The following is a 15,897-nucleotide window of genomic DNA, read 5'->3' on the forward strand; positions in this document are numbered from 1 at the left end:
CTTCCTTCCTTCCTTCCTTCCTTCCTTCCTTCCTTCCTTCCTTCCTTCCTTCCTTTTTTAATAGCTTTGTAGATCTTAGAATACCTTCAGTGTCTTGGCGAATAATATTAAAGGAGCAGTGCTGATCTTCCAAAGTATAGAAATAAGGAAATGTGAAAAGCTAAATACTATACAAAGGCACTCCAGATAGCTTTCTTGTACAAGTTGTTTTGCCAGAATAACTACCCACATTTTTTTAATGCTCACTCTGTATCTGTTGTATTCTGGAAATCAAGCAAAATGGAAGGGAGTGCCTTAAATACATAAATACAGGCCAACTTCAACATAACACCTTGAGCCACTGAGTTGCAGTTCAAAATGTATTTGATTCCAGGTAAGGTGTATGTGTAAAGCAATATTTTGGCTCAAATTTTGTACGCTATGCAAGTAGAACTGTTTATTTTTCTGTTTGATTCTTTTTCCCTTAGGTCTTGGTGAAGGGCCATATATTATGGCAAGTACTGGAGAAAATGATACAATTGTGGGAGCTAATATTTCCAGTAGACAGATATTTCCCATGCCTAGAAATACAGCAAACGGAAATGTGTTTTTCAGTTTCATGATAACTCCGGGTCTTTTCAAAGATAAAGATTTATGTAAGTCTTCTCAATATTTTTGTGAATGTCTACACTTATTTTTCAAACCATCTGAATGATTTTTGCTGCATATTCTAAATCTAAAATTGTATAGATATTTTTAGTTATTGGAGTAAGGATGAATTGTTCTGTTTTTGAGGAGGAATACTGGTCTTTGGAGGAAAAGAATTGGAAAATCCAGCTGTCAGCTGTAAAGCTGGCTTCTCAAAAAACTGTTTTTGAAATGTTTAAAATGGAAATGAATAGAATTCTAGCTTTAGGAAAATGTAATTAGATTGCAAAACTGGAAACTGAAAAACAAGGATCAATTTTGAAGCAAGGAATATTTTGTTCTCCAGTGAAATAATTTCTTCCCTATCTATTCTACTTTTTGGTGACTTTCAGTGCACCATAAAATGTGAAAATTAGTACAACCAGTTGTTTAAGTCTTTTTTCTTCTACATACATTTTCTGTTCTTCACAAATATTGAGCCTGTGCCATTGAAATCAATGCAAACTTCTCTGTAGTAAAAAATTTAATTTGTTGAAACTGTGTTTCTAGTAGCTTTGGACAATTTGTCATGTACAAATTAGATCTGTTATGATTTTTAAAAAACAATGTATATTATATGGAAATGCCAGTTCAGACTTGTCCAATTAGCTAAGCAATGTGAAGTACAAGTAGAATATTCATTATATATGTGTAGTACACACGTTTTCTTATCTGTGAGGGTCAGGATAGCGTTCATGCAGAATAAAAGTACTTCCAGATTTATTCAAGGCAACAACAAAATCTAAAGTCAGCCCTTTTTCAAGTTCTTAGGTACCCAGAGAATTTTCTTCATTTTCAGCATGACAAGTGTGTTCGGTCTTTATTTAGCTGCAGATATTCTTGATGTATTGCTGGATATGACTGCATGTAAAAATATGCCAGACATCAAGATGAATTCAAGCAAGTTTTTACAAAATTTGTGTGATGTTAGTTACTCAAGAAATTTACAGTTGAAATATCAGACATTTGTCCAAATCTAAGCAAAACAGCCCCAATTTGAGAAAACTCCAAAACTGAGACTACTTATGAATGATTCTGAAGCCTAGTAGTAAGCTGAATGTAGTGTTTATTTGATTAGCCCTCTGGCAAGCTCAGCATTATGTGATCATATGAAATTTCCTTAAGACATTTCCTATGTTTCTATCTTATAGAGAACTGTTCTTTGTTAGTTGTGGGGTTTGTTTGTTTGTTTGTTTGTTTCCCTGTTATACAGCTATTTTAAGGAGCCACATAATCAGTATATAGATTGAATCTGACTTTCAGATGGTTTTCTCTGAGAAGCTTACAAGTAATGGTTTACTTTTTCTTTTGTGGAAGCTCTCTCCCTTGTTTCCCTTGAGTCTGCTGAGAGACCAAACTACTTTCTGTGTGTACATGCTGATGAGACTGTTGGGTTGGAGCAATGGCAGGCAAGTGCCTCCTTCCAAAGACGAGCCACCTTCTTCCACCACCAAGGCCTCTGGAGTCCAGGGCTCAGTGCCTTTGAGCTATACAGTAAAAAAGGCTTTTTCATCATTCTCACATCATCTGGTGTTAAAGTGGCAAAGTACGATGATTCAGAAGAATTCAAACATATGAGTAGCCTTACTATTGAAGGTAAATTCTGCATAATCCCCATGAATAAGTATGGGTTCTTCTGCTTGCCTTTGGAGCACTTCTCTTGTGTCAACAACAGCAAATAGCATTTTAAATTTCTCTTCTTTTTGTTTAAACAAAATATGCTGTGTAAAATGAGTAGCTTTTTCTATCTTTTATGTTTTGATGTCTTTTACCTTGTTTGAAGTACTTATTCAAATGGCATAAATGAATGAAATCTCACCTATTAAAGCTCCTGAGAATTTCTATTCTTAGTTTTCTGTTTTTACATTTTTCTGTAATTACCAAGATATAGAAAAGACTATACATTTATGGTTTATTGACATAACAGTCAGTAAATAATGCCTTTTTCTTCCCTTTCAGAACTCAGTGCATCTGTGCCTTACAGGAAGATGTGTGAATGGAGATATGAATCTTGTGCAAATCCTTGCTTTAAAACATGTAGTGATCCTGAAGGAACAGCATGTAAATTCCTTCCTCCGTAAGTCAAATTAAGCTCAGTATTACTACTACGTTATTTTATGTATTGTATGTTTTCTAACAATTACTGCAGCAGCAATATCCATTTATTTTACTTATCCAGAGTTCAACAACTCTTAGAAGTATTGTGGAAACCGCTTACTCTCCATGTTATGTATTACTTTTGCATGTGATCTTTTGACAGAAGTAGGAGTAAGAATAAAAAGGGTTGTATTTAGCTTAGGGGATTAACTTCTGGCAGTGCTATGTAGAAACGTATTAACTGAAATGAAGGCTATTCCCTTCAATGCTTATGACATATTCATGTATGAAACCAGTATCTCATGATGCTGTAACTGAATTAATCGTCACGGAGTTTGTATGCCCGAGGCAAAAGCCTGGAACTATTTAAAGGGTGAGTGACGCCCTCTCCTGTGAGAGAGTGGAATTTTACACTAAGATGTTGAAAGATTTCACACTACTTATGTTAGCTAGTTTGTTAGTCCTAGTAATAAGAATTCTGGTTTCCAGGGATTCCTAGCTTCTATGAAACCAAAATTCTTATAAACAAACAAAAAGAAATGGTGTCTCAAAAATAAAAAATAAATAAAGTAAAAAAAGACAAAATATGTTGAAAAAGAATTAATATTTTGAATTTCAGATTACCTACCTGTTCATATGCAGCCCGTGATTAGGATTACTACTAATATTTATTACTACTAACATTAATTTTCTATCATGGTATTCTTATATTTTTCCATATTAGCACAGCAGCTTTGGCTCAGGGGAGACTTTATTGCTCTTTACAACTACCTGAAAGGAGATTGTGGTGGGGTGGGGGTTAGCCTCTTCTTCTGTAATAAGGGGATAGTGACAGGACAAGAGGTAATGGCCTCAGGTTGCATCAGGGGAGGTTCAGAATGGATATTTGGAAAAATTTCTTCTAAGAAAGAGTGGTGAGGCACTGGAACAGGTTACCCGGGAAAGTGATGTAGTCACCATGGAGGGGTTTAAGGAAAGGACATGGGTAGTACCTAGGGACATGGTTTTGTGGGCAGTACTGTTGGTAGGTGGGTGGCTGGGCTAGATGATCTTAGAGGCCTTTTCCAACTTTAATGATGCTGTGATTCTAAATATCTTTATATTATTTATCTCATTGAAATATCAGAAATGAATATAGACAGAAGTATTGTAAGTGAAGACAGAAGTATTGTAAGTGAAGTTTTTGGTCCTCTTGGAAACCGTTCAGCATAGGCACCTGAAATTCCATTGGAGTGGGGAAGCAGAATGCTCCAAAGCTGTCATGCTCATCAGTATGTGAAAAGAATTGATGATTAAAAATTAGAAATAGAATTGTATTGTCTTATTCACCTTAAAATGACTCCAAAAATGTTTTCATCATTGCACTGGAAAGTTCTCTGAAATCTGATGGGAAAATCATTCAAATATCTTATTTTTCCAAACTGAAATAACTTAAAATTGATTTGTATTTCTAGTGTGGCTTTAGAATTAACTACACAATATTTTAAAGGGTTGAAGGATGCTTGCCATATTGTCCCAAAAACATGATCCTTGATGAGGTCACGCTTAAATGTGTTTACCCAGAAGACTGTAAGTATATGTTATGCTATTGATCTAATCTTATAAATTATTCTATGGATCCTTTGAGGTTTTAATCAGACATATTTTGCTTTTATTTTCAATCACCTTTTAAATCACATGCTTTAACAGAATATCCTTCTTTCAAGAGCCTTCTGGGACATGGGCTCTATTTCCAGTCATTCAAAATTCATCTTCTACATTCAAACGAGGCATAGCTAAAGTTGAGTTATTTTATTTCTCTAATACTTTACAAAATTCAGTATTTGTGATGATGTTATACTCACCTCAACTGTGATTTGACTATATAACTACTAATGTGTCAAGTGCATATGGAAGATTGCAAATGGAAAAAATATTGCTATGGTGAAAAGTCCAGACTTTTCAGTTGGTGAGCCATCATTAATAAATTCAGGACACCTATTTCATAATTCCTGCTGTGTGAAGTTACCACATTATTTGGTTATTTTGGGGATACTATGTTCTTTTAACATAAAAATTGCATTTTAATACTGTATTTCTAATGTACAAGTGAATTAATTGCATTTTTATTTTTGCTAGTATGAAGTTATGCGGCCTTCCAAAAAGATAAAAGAGGATAAAAACTCTATAATTTTTTAATTCCAAATATTTTGCTAGTTTAGATTCAATGAATTTTCCATATAATTCTCTTACTTCAAAACTATTCTGCAAATAATTCAAGTTCTGCAAATTCAAGGTTGTAAGTAATAATAAAAATATGCAATAATAAAAATATTTGCAAACAAAATTAGAAAACTTCTTGAGAGTTGAGCCATCAGGCAACCTGAAACCATTGCTAACTTATCTTTTCAGCAAAATTATGCTATGATTGGCTAATCTTTAAATAGGACTTGTGTCAAGATAAATGTTGCTATTTTTCTTTACCATAAAACACAGCGAAATGTGTCATTTCCTTTTAGGCATACGTGTGAAACCTACGGAATCAACAACCGGAACAAAACCTTCGTTGTTAACCTCTCAACCACTTTCTACCACAGAGAGATTTCCTAAGACGTCTCCTGTGCATGTAACTTCAGGAACTGATTCATCTGGTATTGATGTGACAGTCAAAATTACTATGAAGACAAACACCACTTTAGCAAGGATGAATATGTCAGCGCAGTCTGTTACAGACTTGTACTCACTGGAAGATGCCACCTATTCAGCATATTCACTTCCAAGTATAGTGGAAACTTCTGATGTACCTCACAGCACTGCAAGTCCTTCTGTCCTTTCCAAACTCATCTCTTCAACAGATTTTCCAGCTGCTTTTCAAGCCTCAGCCGTCACACAGTATACTGTCAATTCTAATGCATCTACAACTTTACCTATTCCAATAGCAACTTCAACAACCTTACTCAGTAGAATTTCTCTTCCAACATATTCTTTATTATTAACACCCAATTCCCTTGCTGTAGTTCCATTTCCACTTGAAGTATCAACCACTAAGCAAGGAACTCTTCCCTCTGCCTCAACACTTTAACTTCCAAACCATCTTTTGTCACTTCTGAGCTGCCAGCAGGAACTGTGAAGAGTAAGAGTCCTTCAGAAAGTTATTCTAAGGAAGAAGCAGTATTTTCTGAATTTTCTTTGCCTGCTTGGATGGCTGGCAAAGATACTTTCACAAGGCTCATATTTCTTCTAGGTTCACAGCTGATGCTAAGTACACCTACCCCTACTGCATCTACTTTATCTGTTAGAACTATGTCTGGTGTTGGTCCACTAACACCCATTTCTGCATTGACTTCAATTGCTCATCAGAGTTCTAAAACAACTAGATTTGCTGGCTTTGAGATCAGTTTTCTTCAATTAATCACAGCTTCATGGTCTGAAACAGCTAAACCCCTGTCTAAAACTTCTCTGGCACCACTAAATACAAGTTCTCTAGTTTTTCTCTGAAGCCATTTTTATCTTCAGTAGAAATTTCAGTGACTGTTCTCAAGCAGTCTTCTCCATTAAGGAAAGGCAGTATTTCTACTGCTCTGTCCATAATAACTGTGTTTAACTCAAATAGTGTCTCAGATCCTATAACCACTTCTCCTAGTCCTCTGCAACACATCAAGTATCTATAGCAGTACATTCCATGATAAACTCCCTGTAACCTCCCAAAACTATGGGAGATGTCACTTTTCTCTCAAAGCATATTTATAAAGAACCTTCTACTTCAACATCTTTAATAGTAATTCATACAGTATTTGATACTATGTTTATAGCAAGCTCAAGATCAATAGAAAATATATAGATATTGCAAACTGATTCCTTTTCACAGCTGTTCACCTCTAAAAAGCCAAGAAAGTCTACCAGCTCTAGTCTTCCTTCCTAGGACACTGGTACTATCTCTGAACACTATGTTGATAGTCACTGCAAAAATTACGGAGGACCTAAGCAGTCCACACACAGAACTGAAAATTACCCCATCACACTGACAGCAAGCACTTTCATTCCTGAAGATCCTTCTTTTACACTGCTATCATCTTTTTGAAACATCTTGCTATCATCATAGTCTGTGACTTCATGTACTACAGTCTGTACTGCAGTTTACTCACTGGTTCCCATATTCAGTTGAACATCACTGTTATCACAAAATATAATTGCTACCCAAGCACTAGTTTCATCTCCAGATACACAAGCCAGATCAATAAGTATAGTTGTAGACTTCGAATTTCTGTAGATTCTTTTACATTCATTTTAAACATCGGCTCTTCTACTTGCCTTTCAGCATCACTAAACACATCATTATACCACCCTTTTTACTAATGCCTAAAACTCTAGGGGTCTCTTTAGAGAACCAGTCCAATAGAGTGTCTATGTCATCACCTCCTCCTAAGAGTACTCATATCTCTACTATTTCTCCAGGAAAACAGAGTTCTTCAGTAAGTTCTTCAGCAGAAGATGGAACAGTATCAGTCACATCAGCTGGAATCATCACTCAATCCACTACATCACTGATAGCGGATACAACAGTGAATGCTACATCCTTAAAAACACCTTATGCTTTTGCAAAAATACCATCTAGTTCTTCAGCCAGTGCATTAGTTGCCTCTGACACTACTGTAGACCCTAGGATTACTGCAAAAACCACTGTTGATTTTGCTGACTCAAAGTTTCATATGGCTTCAGCTTCAGTTCCTACTACCATAGAGACATCTACATATGAGTCACACAAATCTTTACTTACATTTGCTCCATCTCGAGTTTCACAGAGCAGTAAAGAAATTCCAAAAACGGCTGTCCTGAAAATGAGTACCCCAAGCCCATTATCAAAAACAAAAAGTACTTCATTTACAGATTCAGAATTTAAATATGTAACCTCATTTGAAAGAACTGTAGGTATTTTAGAAAGCAGCCAGACTTCATATGTACAAAGAAATATAACCAAGGCAAAGTCAACCACAACTGAGAAATCTTTCCTACCTTATTTGACAGCTTCTGCAAGTCGGAGTTCACCTTTTTCAAGTGTAAGGATAACCTCAGCAAAAAATCTCTCAGATGTCCTGGATATCAAGACATCAGATTGGTCCAAAATCCTAACACAGACTACCATTAAACCTTATCTCAATTTAACAGAACACACAGAACTACAAGATCGAACTTTAATAGATTTATCTCAGTCTAGTGGTGAAATGGCTCTGTCTTCTTCCCCCATGGAAACACAAACTCCTCTGGCAAGCACAGACACAGTGACAACTATAGCTGACAAAACTTTGTTCGGCACAGTGATGCATACGCCGATGTCTTCATCTTCTGAATGTGTGGTATGATCACTTTATGATCACTAATATGTGTATGTATAATATAAAATACATATTCCTTTTCAGTCTGATTTTTTATGTCATGCATGTTACACCCGAGGTTTTAAATATCTCCTATTTTTCTTTTTATTGTTCAATTAAAGATAATGAATTATTCTTGGGGGCTTTTAATATCCCCACTCTTATACTGTCCTGGTCTATTCTGTAACTTAGATGAATTGCTCTGGAGAAGAGTTGGTTTTAAATCTATGTGCTGATTCTAGACAGTAAATTATATTTCTGAGATACAGAAAAAGACAGAAACGATAGAATATTGGGGTTTCTGCAAAGTACTGCTGTTTTTTCTTTTTCTTTCCATTTCTTTCTTTGTGATGGGGTTTAAAATGATGGGAATGTGTGCTTCTGTATTTCTTACAATGCTTTAGGTTACTACTGGACATAACAAAGACACTCAATGCTGAAAGTTTTATATAGAGTATTCCATTATTGCTAGACAGAACAAAAAGGTTGTGTATGAATTAAGGTGGATTCTTGTCATCTGTAACAACCAAAAATAAGGAATCATTTCCAAAATAAGAGATTAAAATATCAACAACTGCAAGATAATTAGGTCTGTACAGTATAAACACTCTAAATTTAAATCGTAGGATGTTTCTGCACCATCAAAACCTTCTTGGCATATCTGCCTGAATTTTTAAACTGGCTGAATTATCCTCAGATTTCTATTTATTTTATTCAATTTGTTTTATAGCCATATTTTTGTATGTATGTATTCAATTCCTCAGAGAAAGTGGTACTATTTTATTTTATTTATTTTATTTTATTTTATTTTATTTTATTTTATTTTATTTTATTTTATTTTATTTTATTTTATTTTATTTTATTTTATTTTNATTTTATTTTATTTTATTTTATTTTATTTTATTTTATTTTATTTTATTTTATTTTATTTTATTTTATTTTATTTTATTTTATTTTATTTTATTTATTTTCTCAGTGTTTTGGTTATTTAGGGATCTTTTAGTTTTTAATAGTAGGAGGGCAAAGTACTGATTTAACAGTCTCATTATTTTAAACTTAGACCAGGTTAACTTGGAGAGATCTAGAGATGATGGTTATCTTGCTATGTATGTGTCTCATGGAACAAGAGCATGCACTGGTGTGTACTTTATTTAAAGTCACATGATAAGCAGTATTTTAGTCCAGCTACCAGACCCAATGACAAATACATTTGAGGGGTCTTGTAGATGTTTTGATTCTGTTTCAGAGTGGAGCATGAATTAGTGAAGAATTGTTAACACTTCGTAAATACAATGAGTGTAAAGTTGATTCTGGTTGTTTTTTTCCTTATATGAAAGCCAAGATACCTTGAACCTGTCGACAGATGTAGCCAGTATGTATGTGTTCATACGGGCTGGATGTTATACAACCTTTCAAAGAGCTGCCTTAAGGATGTGCAAAAGCCAGACTGTGGTTTTCGAGGAATGCCAGTTCAAGTCAATAATGATAGTTGTTGCCCAGAATGGGAATGTCCTTGTAAGTCACTTTTATTTAAAAATACTTACAACCTTAATATGAAAATTTTAGGTGATAAACTAAGAGACTATTTCGGTGGAAATATGAGGTTGAATATAGAAATTAATTTAAAGGAGATGACTTAGGTCTCATCAGGAAAACACAATGAAATATAGTAAATTGTTTGGTATCTTTGAATTAATATTCAGGAGTCGAGATTGTTTTAAACAAAAACACTGAAATTAGAGCTGCAACATGAATATCAACATTTTCAGATGAAAATCTTCAGAATATTTATCATTAGAAAACATTTGTATGTCAACATTTTGAGAAGAATACAAATAAAATACTAGCCTTTCATGAAAGAAACTCCAGATTTCACTCAACTCTAAAAGGAGTCATTACTGACATTTGGAAACTGTAGAGATTGGGAGCAGACTTTCTGCTTGGAGTACCAGGAGTTCAAAGAGAACTCATATGAAAAACTTTTCAGCATTTCTGAAAATTATATAATATTTTAAAAATATTCATCTTGAGATAGAATGGGTACGTCTCTTGCTAACAGCACATCAAATATTTGCATTTAATTAATTTAATTATATTGTCATTTCATCTGACAATGTAGGACTTAATTATTCTTACCTGTGAAACACTGTCATAAGTTAATTTTTCACCAATTTAAATTTTCCCAGGGAACAAAGCACTTGGTTAAGCTGTTTTCCAGAGTAACCTAAGGTGCTTCTCCTTGTGGCTCAGTATGCTGTCTGCAGAACAATGTCTTCTAGACATATATTTGAAAGCATCTTATATGAAAGTATTTGTCAAAATGAACATTTTTTAGAAATGCCTAATATTATGTTTTGTGGTAATCTCATTAAATGACAGTTCTTTTTTAGGTCAGTGTTCTGTTCTGTCTGAATTGAGTGTTATTACGTTTGATGGAAACAACATAGCTCTCTGTAACATGGCTTCCTACATTTTAGTCAAGCTACCAGGAGAAATTATTGTCGCCCATATTGAAAAATGTCCTGCTAATCAAGTAAGAAAATTGCATTTCCTTGGTGTTATTGTGTTCAGGATCTAGCAGTTGACAAAAATGCATGTTCCTAAAAACAGTTCGTTAAAAGATGCATTCTGCATATTAGTTTTTATTATTTGTAAGAAATGTATTGAGTTTATTTAGTTTTATATTAGTTTAATTAGGAAAATTGTTGTAGAAAAATGTTTAAAAACAAAGAAAGCAATCAATTTGTTTTTGTAAAATAAGAATTCTGACAGTTATCACTGCATTTCTAATCTACTTTTCAATGTTTTTCAGAGTGCAAATTCAATAAGAAAAATAGTAAGTGCTTTTATTTCTTTCTTTCACCAATTATAAATTGTTTTAATAATACATCTATGAAAATAATTCTCCTCCTCCTCAAAAACTGTAACCAAACTCATTCATTACTGTTCTTTCAAGGTTCCTCCTGCAAACACTTCAGGGCTCTGTTTTAAGAAATTAAATGTAACAACACGTACATCTGAACTACTCATTGATCGTTTAGAAAGAAAAGTAAGTATATGCCAGCAATATATAGCATGTGTACACCGAAGAGGTAACTGTAGTGCTATTCTGTTGTAGAATGTTGTAGGTCAGACTTACAGTGATAGGATCCCTTCTGCAATTCACATTCCGAGTGATTCATGATATGCTAGGAAAAAAATAACATTTTTAATACTCAGATTTACTTGCCTGCCACTTATATGACTCTTCAAAGTGTTTTGAGATATTAAAGATTTTTTAAAAGCTATGAAAGCATTCATACTTGATAATGTATTTCCAGATATCATCAAGCAGAACAGAAGCTGTAATATATATTACAGAAAATGTAATATATATTACAGAAGATGTAATATATATTTAAGCTCTTATTTATGCTGGACAATAACAGATTAGAATAGGAAACTGAATAACTGAGATTAGATTTTTTTTTTTTAATTAATATTATTTTAACCAAATTATATGGGATAAGTATGGGATACTGCTTAATCAGAAAAAAAATTTATGGCATTTTTTTTTCTCATGCCTGTTTCATCTGCAGTTACACTGTCACAGACAAGAAACACTATGAATGAATTAAGCACAGCAATTACTGACACAGCATATGGCAGAGGCTGTAAAAATCTTTTTTGCTATTTGATGTGAAGACATCACATAAAATACGTCTTTGCAATCTGTTTTTGTCCCTAAAGGCTGTATTTGGTTTATTTTAGGTAGTAGTGGATTCTGTAATACCATCCTTACCATTTTCAAAAGAAGGACTGAGTATTCAGGATACTGGTGCAATGTATGTCATTAATACTCCAGCTGGTATTAGCATCAAGTGGGCTCACATTACAGGCATCATAGATATACAGTATGGATTGCACTCTAACACATCAGTGAAGACAGAAGGACTTTGTGGTAAGACTGTGGTGGCAATTGTTTTCATATTCAACATTTACACCTCCTTTCTGTGTTCATTTTTGTGATCTATTATCCCTATGGCTCTCATGACTTCTAGTAGTTACACTAACAATTCTATTTGAGGTGGGCTTTTGAAATTCTGTTAATTAACAATAGTAAAATGATAATTGTGTGTGAAAGCAATGCTTCCTAACAAGGTATTTTTCCAAGTAATGTTCTATACATTGTATTTAATTAACTTAATACTCTCTGCCTTTTTTTTTTTTTTTTTTTTTTTTTAAGAATATCCTTGAGAACAAGTGAAATAAAGGGCAACATTTTCTATGGAGAAATGACTATTGAAGAAGGTCAAGTAGTGAGAGTATATTTCAGTGATAACAGGAGAAAGGGATAACTGTGATGCTGGCAGAGACAGTAAATGCTATGCAAAAACTGATAAAAGATGTATTTTCTGAAGGGTCTGAGACCCATGACAGTTGGATTTAGAGTTAAAGACTATGGCTAGGGTATTCCAAACTAAATTATGATGATAATAAATTCAGCACATGTCAGGCTTGTCTAAAAAACATCTTTATAACAGCCAGTTGAATTTTATGGAAAAGTATAAGCAGGTATTTTAAAGTAACTTTAATTCTATCATACATGTTGATTTTCTGGTACATTGTGATTTTACTGAAACCTGTCCCATATTGAAAATCAGCTTCTAAAATATTTCTAAGTATATTTACTTTTAAAAACAAGTAAAATAATTCATGATTTATGTGCAAATTACAAACATTAGATATTTAAAATCAATTGCTATCTTCTTCATAAACAAAACTGAAGTTCTCCTAACTCTGTGGAGAGAAGGGGAATGCTGGCCCTGGCGGGTACTGCACATGTTCCCAATGTCATTCTCAGTAATATCTTTCCTGCACATGCTGGAAAAGAAGGGAATGAGGTACAGGTAGGATGGATAGTAGAAAAGTTACTCTTTGTGTCACAAAAAGACAGGAGGGCAAAGAATCTGAAACAGCTCAAATCTGAACTGACAAAGTGCTTGACTTTGTACAAGAAGCAGGAAACTTCACATAGAGCTTTTTTCCTATCATCTCATGTTTGTTTCTGTCTAGAATTCTCCTTTCCTCTCCCTCTTAGGCTGCAAAAAAATGTTGGGCTAAGTGTTAAATTGGTTTTATTTTTACAGCTGTCTTGATTCTGCAGTTCTTTAGGGTGACTACAAATTCTAGGCACTGAAGCAGCAAAAAGAAACAGCACTGTTAAGCATATTGTCAAATATTTACCACGCAAATACCATTTTCTCTGTGTCATATGGGAGAATAACAGGGTTTGTTAAACCAAGCTAGCCTCCTGGGGACCCTGGAGATTATGAGAAAGCATGAAGGCAAAGACTGGGCTATGTTTAGCAGTGTAGAAGCAAAGTAGAAAAAAGCCACAGAAATGCTGGCTGATCTCTGGGATGTGATACACTATTGTGAAGATTAAAAAGCTTGATGCTATTGACTTCTTATGTATTTATTGGAGGTTTCTGTTTCCACTGATGAATTAACTAAATACAATCTGTAATGCATTCAGATAGAAAGTGGATGTTAGGCATTGACAGCCTACTGTTCAGTAGAACAGTAATAGAATCTGGTGCCATGACAGTGAACTTTCCACCCTCAACAGAACATTTTGGTAGCAGTTTTCCTTAAAAATTAATTAATTTTTGAGAAAAGTATTACTAGTGTTGCATGGTCTGCTCATTTTACTGGCGGTAATATATAATAAAAAAATATATAAAAAACGAGTATACAGTTGGAACTTCTATGTACATGAGGCTGCTTGGACTTTGAAATTCAGGTGCTAAGTCTCACATGAGAACTTCTTACAGTGTTATTCTTACCTTATCAAATGCACATTTCCTTCTCAAAGGAAGTAATTTGCCATATTCTGTGTGTTCTTTTTTTTTTTTTCCGCTTTGAATATGATGCTCTCTCTCCAGGGGTGTGTAATGGAGATCCTACTGATGACCTGAAAATGCAAAACAGAACCATAATTACAAATATGGAGGAAATTGAAGTGTTTATTAAGAGCTGGGAAATTGAGAAATCCCTTGATGTAACAACTAGGAGGCCAGTAAGAAACTGTACTGAAGATAACTGCACATTCTGCATGGAGCTGTTAAACAGAAGTGTTTTCATCCACTGTCACAATAAAGTGAGTACCAAGAAATTCCAGGTGCAAATTACATAGAAGTTGTATAAACAAGACAAGTATGAGAGGGATGCAGATTTTTTTAATTTTATTCTTATTTTCATGAGTTCACAACAGGATGGATAGCTTTAATGAATGTATTTGTCATGCTGTCCATTGTAAATAAACACAGAACAACATAATCACAGAGGTTGGAAGGGAGCTGAAGAGATCACTAGTCCAACCCCCCTGCGAAAGCAGTTACCCTACAATAGGTCACACAGGTAGTCATCCGCGTGGGTCATGAATATCTGCACATTAGGAGACTCCACAGCTTCTCTGGGCAGCCTGTTCCAGTGCTCTGTCACTCTTATTGTAAAGAACTTCTTCATGTTTGTATGGAACTTGTGTTCAAGTTTTAGGCCATTGCTCCTTGTCCTATCACTACACACCACTGAAAAGAGCCTGGCCTCATCCATTTGCCTCCCACTTCTCTAGATGTTTATAAACGTTAATCACCTCCCCTCAGTCTTTTCCCCATGCTGAACAGACCCAGGTTCCTCAGCCCTTCCTCATATGGGAGATGCTCCAAGCCCTTAATCATCTTAGTTATTCAGTTTTTGTTATGTTAAGTGAAACAGATATTTATGTAGATCTCTGTGCTATTATGCTGTTTCTTAAATGACTGAGTAGGCAGAGCTCTCAGGAGTGACAATAGTTCATTATCTCGACACAGGTGTGTTCCTAAGGAGATATTTTAAAGAAAATCTTGACAACAGTCACTAGAAATGGAAGCCTCATGCTCTTTCTGGATACAGCAGCAACTCATGCAATCTGAGACTGACTGTACTAATTATATTTCCCCTTCTGATGTAGTTGCTATTATGTTGACAGTTTTGTAGAGTTTCTTGCGGAAATCATAACAATTTATTTTTGGAAACTGTGTTTTCAAAAGGGGATGTAGTTCTTGCACACAGGCTACCACTAGAGGTAGCCAGTGCAACACAACACCTGGCAGCAACTTTAATTGAGAAATCCCATCTCCCTCAGGACTGAATTGCTTTCCCAATTCTTCCACATAATTCAGAATAAAAAGGAATAATTATTCAAATGACCCCTTCTTTCCTAAAGATAGACATTTCCAAATTTCCTATTCATTTCTAACAATTCTATTTTTCCAACCTAGTTTTGCTTTGCAATACTCTTTGTGGTTTTCATGCCAGACAAATGTTGCTGCAAGTATTGCAAGCAGCTGAACCCCTTCCTTCAAACTCCTAAACTCACTCTTTTTTTTTTTTTTTTCCCAGTTAGAAATAATATAGAGAGTTCTTCCTAAAGAAATGGGTTTAAAGAGGTTTTAGAGCTGTCTATCTGCCACAGAAACAAAATGGGAGGGAACGATGGAGGGAAGGGAACAGATGGAGGGAACAGTGGCGAGCAGTTTGGAATCAAGAAGGTAGAATAGCACCAGTGGCTAGCTGTAATTGTTTGAACATATCTAATTATGAAATAATTTAATCTGAATAGTAAGAAATCATACTTCATGTTTCCAGAAGAACTCTCATAGCCTCAGGTACAATGAAATTACATATTTTCCTGGTCTATAACAAAATCTGATATAGCATAGAAATTGTGAAGTACTTGGTTTATCTGTTAAGTAGTTGG

The 15,897-nt window shown here is 34.5% G+C and overlaps 1 protein-coding gene across 1 annotated transcript in view; it reads left to right on the forward strand.

Moving 5' to 3' along the window:
* Positions 1–15,897, forward strand: part of OTOGL (otogelin like) — a 94,703-nt gene that overhangs the window by 56,507 nt on the left and 22,299 nt on the right. The window contains exons 32-43 of the mRNA XM_015857310.1: positions 468–635; positions 1,984–2,262; positions 2,626–2,743; positions 4,253–4,332; positions 5,262–5,522; positions 7,198–8,096; positions 9,452–9,629; positions 10,505–10,647; positions 10,927–10,950; positions 11,071–11,163; positions 11,865–12,054; positions 14,042–14,256. Coding sequence (XP_015712796.1) covers positions 468–635; positions 1,984–2,262; positions 2,626–2,743; positions 4,253–4,332; positions 5,262–5,522; positions 7,198–8,096; positions 9,452–9,629; positions 10,505–10,647; positions 10,927–10,950; positions 11,071–11,163; positions 11,865–12,054; positions 14,042–14,256 — 2,648 coding nt within the window. The remainder of the gene's footprint in view (positions 1–467; positions 636–1,983; positions 2,263–2,625; positions 2,744–4,252; positions 4,333–5,261; positions 5,523–7,197; positions 8,097–9,451; positions 9,630–10,504; positions 10,648–10,926; positions 10,951–11,070; positions 11,164–11,864; positions 12,055–14,041; positions 14,257–15,897) is intronic.

This window comes from Coturnix japonica, chromosome 1 (assembly GCF_001577835.2).
Source record: "Coturnix japonica isolate 7356 chromosome 1, Coturnix japonica 2.1, whole genome shotgun sequence".
Classification (NCBI taxonomy): domain Eukaryota; kingdom Metazoa; phylum Chordata; class Aves; order Galliformes; family Phasianidae; genus Coturnix; species Coturnix japonica.